This window comes from Quercus robur, chromosome 10 (assembly GCF_932294415.1).
Source record: "Quercus robur chromosome 10, dhQueRobu3.1, whole genome shotgun sequence".
Lineage (NCBI taxonomy): Eukaryota > Viridiplantae > Streptophyta > Magnoliopsida > Fagales > Fagaceae > Quercus > Quercus robur.
Genome location: NC_065543.1, coordinates 12,270,209 through 12,277,231, shown reverse-complemented (window position 1 = coordinate 12,277,231; position 7,023 = coordinate 12,270,209). Strand labels below are relative to the sequence as shown.

General features: G+C 33.1%; 1 protein-coding gene across 1 annotated transcript; it reads left to right on the top strand.

Moving 5' to 3' along the window:
- Positions 1 to 2,233: 2,233 nt before the first annotated feature.
- On the top strand, positions 2,234 to 4,077 carry LOC126702173 (uncharacterized). The gene has a single exon (XM_050400829.1). The coding sequence runs from the start codon at positions 2,323 to 2,325 to the stop codon at positions 3,784 to 3,786; it is 1,464 nt and encodes a 487-aa protein (XP_050256786.1). The 5' UTR covers positions 2,234 to 2,322; the 3' UTR covers positions 3,787 to 4,077.
- The last annotated feature ends 2,946 nt before the right edge of the window (positions 4,078 to 7,023 follow it).

The window sequence follows — 7,023 nt, the reverse complement described above, 5'->3', positions numbered from 1 at the left end:
CCATCGATCAGTTATTAGTTTTTTTTTTTGGTTATGAATTTGTCTAATTAGAGTGTTATTTTAAATTGAAATTCCTGACTTTTAGAGCAGCCGTATCAGCTCATGCAAACTTTCCTTCTATTTTGCATAAAAAAACTACTTTTTATTTATTTATTTATTTTATACATCAATTTTTACAAAATACCTACATCAGTCTATCTATTTTACATATCTATTCAATAAAATATTCATTCTTTTACAATTTTATTATTATTTTCTCACTCACTACCCCTCTCTCTCACAAACCCTACATTACCAAAAATATCAAAATATTAAATACACAAACTACAATAACCATGCATCTATAGCACTTGTGCAATTATACACAATTTTACACCTACTAATGTGGGTGTTTTTTTGCTCAAAATGTGTAAAATGGACTACTTTTTATATTTTGCAAAATTATGCACCATTTGATGCGGTTGCTCTTGCAGCATATAGATTTTATGTTCATCTAAGTTTAGATTAGGGCCTCATTTGGTAGTAGTATTGTGGTTTTGGATTTCAATGTGAAAATTGTGATCTAAAAAAGGTAGCAAAAACATGCGTTTTGAGAACTTAAATGCAAAATAATGTGTTCGGTATAATATTTTTATGACATTTTTTCAAAACTGAAAACATGCTTTCTAAAAATGAACTGTTTTATAAATAAAAAAAAATATTGTTAAGAAAATAAGGTTTGAAAAAAAAAAAGCGATTTCAAAATAGGATGTCAAACAGACACAAATCTATTTGTCTATTTACTAGCAGAGAAATCACTTGTTTTTCATGTAAGCCTAAGATTTTGGTGCTAAATTATTTTGAAAAAAAAGGGAAAACATTTACTAAAGATACCTTTTATGTTTGGTTTCCATGTCTTTATCGTTTAATGCTGTGGAAGACCACTTTTTTAGGGGTCCAATTATATATGTAGCATAAGACCTTATGGACTCAGTGCACTTTGAGACAAAAACAGGTACAGTCGTAAAAAAGTTTTAAGAATGTTTATTATTAGAGAAAGCCGGTCATTCCATAAATAATGTTAATTTAAAGCACAAGAAAAGGATTTTGATGCTTGATTTTGTTACATTTACTGCATAGATCCTATGCTTCCATCCTTATTTTGTGATCCTCGTGTCAAATTCTTTGGAATTTTTAGAAAATTGATTGTATGTGCATGTCATCAAGACTTCACTATCTTAACTGCCAAAGCTTTTTCTTAATTATTTTTAGCCAAATAAGTATAGTTATATAACAAATTTCAAAACTTTTTTCACAACTACTGAGGTAGGAAATTATAATTGGGGTATAATAACAATAATAATGTCAATGGTGATAATTGGTGTATAATAATATTGATGTCAGTGGTGATCTCGTGTGAAAGTGATCTTATACTAACTATAATCTGATGCCTCAAATATTAAAAAAATTGTGAAATATATTTTGTTGTAGCAGCATTGTTGATTTTTTGCTTTGCCGTACTGGTCAGAGTTCTTTTGGATTGTGAATTTGATTCACTTGGTTTTAATAAGAAATTTTATGATAAAGTTAATGGGACCCATCAAGCATTTTGTAACATTGACCTCAAAAAATAGTTTTCCCTCAGATCTGCATTTTTAGTGTAGTTACATTTCAATGATTGACATTTTCTCAACTTCAAATGCGCAAATTAAGCATACTCTTCTTTTTTTTAGTCATGACAACCTTCTTGTGTACTTAGATTAAAATTTGCCTTAATAACTGTGTAGTTGAGTTGTTGGACTTGAAAATCTATGATGGAGTGCTGATTTTACATTCCCTGAACTTTTGACTTGGTATAGCCAGCAACTGTGTCAGCCCTTCTAATCAATGTTATTTACTAATATAATTTCTCAGACTTGAGGACTTTCAATTCCCTTATTAACATTTTTAGACCAAATCATCTCTTTTGTTCTTCCACAAGTGATTGTTTATTTTTTATTGGTAAGCTAACTGATGGATCTTGAATCCAAGACCTTACACTCTATTTTGCTCATCTAAAGAAAGGGTACAATTTGAGCTAGATTTCATTGGCCATAAGTGAATTAATTTTTCAACTCAGTTGGGTCCTCCTTTTCCCCTGGAAACACTATATATTTGTTTATTCTGTTTGGAATTCTTCTATTGTAGTTGGTCTTATTGGATTTCCCAGAGTTTTCTCTTATTTTTTCTCTCTCCCTCTCTCTCTTGTTGCTTGTCCTGACTTGTGATCGGTTAACACAATGAAACAGTGACCATTACTCCAACAGAAAGAGATTCACTGGAAGAGAAAGCTCTAGTGGTATTATGAAGAGTGTGAACCCTTTGTCCTCAAAGAAGAATACCAGGGAGGATGAGCATGCTAGACTAAGATCAACTGGCTCTCAACATGAATCAATTAGATCAAAACTTAAAAATATGGGTCCTATATGTAAGTCCAGAAAGGAGTCTGCTGCTGCTTTTCTCCAATCATCAATAGAAGAAGAGATTGATCTTGATATGCAGTTTGGCGAGGAAAAATGTTCTGATGATAGCACGTATACGTGGTTGTCATCAGATTGCACAACCTTTTCATCGTTTTTTGAAGAATACAGACTGTCTAGTTCATTTAATCCTTCTAGTGATGAGTTTTTAGGTTCAAGGTTGTCATTGTTGGCCAATTTAGGTAATGAATTAACTCCCTTTAACGAGTCTGCGAGAAAGCCTATGGAAGAGGCATCTTCAGCTCTTGAGAATATCATTCCAGACGCAGAGAAGACTTTTCAGAACGATTTGAATGAAGCAAATGTAGTTACATGGCTATTGAGCTCAACGGCAAGTGATGCAAATGCAAATGAGTCCACTGTGAGACACTCTGAGAATGCCGAGTGTCAGTCCTGTGAGAACTCCAAAAGTTGTGACAACCCTTCAAGTCCTTTTGGCACCAAGCCTGATTCTTCTTCTCAAATTTCTGATTTGGAAAAAACAAGTTACTCAGACTCTTTGATGAATCTTGATGGTGAAGATTCGAATTTGATTTCAGATAATAATCTGGAGTTGGATTACTTCCCATCTGGTTTTCCTAGCCCGTCGTTTAAGAACAGTTGGTGTTCTGAAGTTCCATCATCTAGTTCTAGTGTTTCTTCGTTCACTGACTTAGGATATCAAAAATCAGCATATAGTACTTCATCTGAGCATGTTTCAGAAGCTATTTCAGAAGATTTCAATGCTGATGAACCACTTTTCTGGCCATACAAATGCAAATTTGATTGGAGTTCTGGGGAATCTTGGAAATGGTTTTGCACATCACCTCGAAAGGATATACTAACTCCTTCCAACTCTGTTATTGTAAAATTCCCAAGGAAAAGAGTGGCACCCAAAGAAGGGTGTAGGAAAAGGCTTGTGTTCAGCTCAGGATCAACACCTTCAAGGAGTATGGAGTTGAAGCAAGAAGACAACAACAAAGATGTCCACAGGATCAATACTGTACCCTCAAGGTTGAGCAAGTCAACAAAAAGATCAGCGAAAATTGTGCCCTTAGAAATGAAAGATGACATTATAGAACCAAAAGATAGGAAACTGCCTATTCAGAAATTCGTTGGTGAAGATAATAATTTCTCAAAAGAAGATTTTGCATCGAAGGATAAGCTTTCAATGGGAAAAGAAGATTTTGCATTGGATGAAGAACTTCCAATTGAGACATTGTTGGGCCTCGATGAATTTGACGGGCATGAGGGAGTTGATTCTGGATTTGATGGAAATGTTTTCTCACTGGATGAGTTGCTATGTTAATTCGAGCACAATTTTGTTCTGATAGAGATAGAGGACCCGACCAAATCCTAATCTACTTTTTAGAAGATGTGTTCCATTTCAGCCTACTAATTTTACTGCAGACATTTACTTTTTTTTCTAGTAGGTTTCATAGTGTTAGCCAGATATACAAATATGATATAGGAAGATATGCAATTTCTGTTACTTGAAAGGAGTCTCATAAATGTTTCAGCAATTTAGACATGCTTGGTGCATGCTTTCAAAATTGTGAATTTGAGATCAGTTTTTTTATTCTGATTGCAGTTAGTCCAATTGCTGAAATTTCTGCAAAATTTTAATGGAAAGTACTTTTTATCTGTTTGCTTCTGATCCTTTACTTTCATCTATTCCTAAATTTTCCCTTGGAATTGTTAGCCAAGTTTTATTCTTCAGACATTTTGTAGTAAATCTAAATTTGTTCCAATGAGACCCTATAAATGTTTTTATATTGAGTTCCTGCCCCAACCTGTCTATGACAGCTCAAACAGAGTTGGAAGAAAATAAACAAACTAACAAAGTGTCTCTAGCTTTCCAGCAAATGCAGATCTTTGAGTTTTTCATGACAATTCTCAGGGAAAAAGACATATAAACACCTGGACTGAATTTTGTCTATGTAATGATACATGCATGTTTAGAAAATAGGGGTGTTTTATCATTTTTGTAATTCTGTAATTATTTGGATTAATACAGGACTTTTTGAAAAATTTCTGTACTTATTTGCTATATTATGGTGGATGTCTGGGAATCGTAATATTTGGGTTTGTAATATTGCTGATCATTCATTGGTTGCAATGCCTGATAAGTATCTTTAAGAGTGCCTCTACTTCTGGCCAAAGAACAATCCAAATGAATGTAGAATTTGGAGATAATCTGACAGGTTTGCTAATGCTAGTTAGCAGAATTACCTCTTGGACATACCCAATACTAAGAATTTTTTTTACGATCACAGACATTAAGCACCACAAAAACGTGTCGCTACCATTGGACTATTACTTGAACCCTTTTAGAAATATCTAGGTTGAGCTCTTTACTTGCTTAGATAATTAGGTAAGGATCCACTTCTCAATTTGTATAAAAAAAATTAGTTATGTTTTGGTTGACCTGCCCTTTGTATGGACCAGATTGGTCATAGTCATTGGTGATCACCCAAATTCTTTTTTTGACCTAAATGCATAGAAAACTTTCAAGAAATTCAATGGTTCAAGTTATCACATTTCACATTAGGTGATGCCTGAGGTAGATTTTCCTTTCCTAAAGAATTCTTCTTTGTAAATGTCTGTTTTGCTGTTAATAAATAATAATAACTATCATTATTTTCAAGTTGTGGAAAATTGTCCCCAATGTTTGAACGCAAAATTTTCCTCTATGGGGAGAGCCAGAAGTGTTATAGAGTAAAAAGACTCTTGACTATTGTTAATAGTTAGTAAATATAGCTATATGATTTCAGCAAAAGAAAAAGAAAAAAGAATAACTATAGGGTAAAGTTTTATCTTACAGTGCTCTGTTGTCCCAATCATACCCAACCTAGACAAGGAAGAGTTATTTCTAGTGTTTTTTTAATCAAGAAATATTGCAGTTGATGAGCAAAGGAGTCCCTTGGTGGCCCTATCATATCATGTCATCCAAGTGAATCAAAATTCGTAAAGTATATTAATTAATCTTTTCACAGCTATTTGGTGACTTGATTAATTTGAAAATTTGACATTAATTTAACTTATTTCAAGAGCATGAATGAGTACATCCACTCGTCAGGCCCATATCCTTTGTGTGCATTCACTTTTCTTTTCTTTTTTATTTTTCATTTTATAAATAGAAATCCATTGAAATCTAACAAACATAAACCTTAACTAGGATTATCCTCCCTCAAAGGAAAAGACCAAGACCATAACACACCATTCACATTACAACAAAATATCTATCTAGTTGTGGGTTCCAATAGTCCAATTAGTTTAACTGGTTAAAGCAATTTTTTTTTTTTTTTTAAATAAAGAATTTGAGTTTGAAACCTAACTACTCCAAACACTAATTGGAGTTTTGGCTAATATTATAAAATACAATTATCATAAAATGGATATCATAAGTTCAATCATATCTTATCTTTAAAAAATATAATAATAAAAAATACCCGTCTGTTTAAAGAATAAACCACCCTATTTCTATCCTTGGTAATAAAAACAAACTTTGTGGAAAAATAGGATGGAACCAAAACCAAGAATGTCTTCAACCATCTTTGCAAACTCCCAGCTAGCATTCTTAGAAGCCTTCAAAATACCATCCATCACTTCCTTATAATCCCCTTCTATGATAACTTTTAAATATTGTTCCTTCAAGGCAAAGTGCAAACTTTACTGTCACTCTAATTGCCATAGCTTTAGCAAACGTTGCATAAATCAACAAGCCACTTTAATTTATTGCTAGAGTTGTCATACAAGCTCTCTAATATTCTTAGATAGCATCTATATTGAGTTTGATCCAATCATCAGGAGGGCACTCCCACCTAGGCCTAATTGTAAACCATCACGGTTTGCTCTCTAGGCTTTGAGAAGTCAGCAAAGGCTCTAAGCACTCTCTGACATATTAATAGGATCAATTGGACGTTTATTGAACAAAAAACCATTTTTTCACCTTCTAAATAACATCAAACAACAATGCTGCCATAAGAGTAAAATGCTTAGCAAAAATGAAACCATTAATTAGCTTTTAGGTGGGTCTAGAACAAAAATAATGAGCTTCTTCTCCAAATTCACTTGTAGATGATTTAAGAAGCACATGAGAATATGAGATTTAGATACTGGTTCTAAAACATATATCACACAATGATCATCCACCATACTCAACCATGAGATTTTTAGATTCTGGTTCTAAAACATATATTAAGTGTTCACATGGTGTCATAATGACACATGCATGATGAATGACAAATGGCATGACAATTGTATCAAACTACTCAAATAGTTCCTACATTTTTCTTTTTAATAATTGTCACAACAAATGGAACAAGGAGGATTTAAACCATCATGAGAAAGATTAGACAATACTACAAGTCCACAACTGTGATTTTTGACAGTAGATCCTACATTAGCACAGTTTAAGCTAGAAAGTCACTAGTTTATCAAACTTGAATTTAATTGCCCCCTATTTTAGAGCTCATCAAAGTTCTTTTTCCAAATTTTGGTTAGCCAACCCTCTTTTTCGGTCTCCAACAAGGTCAACAATCTC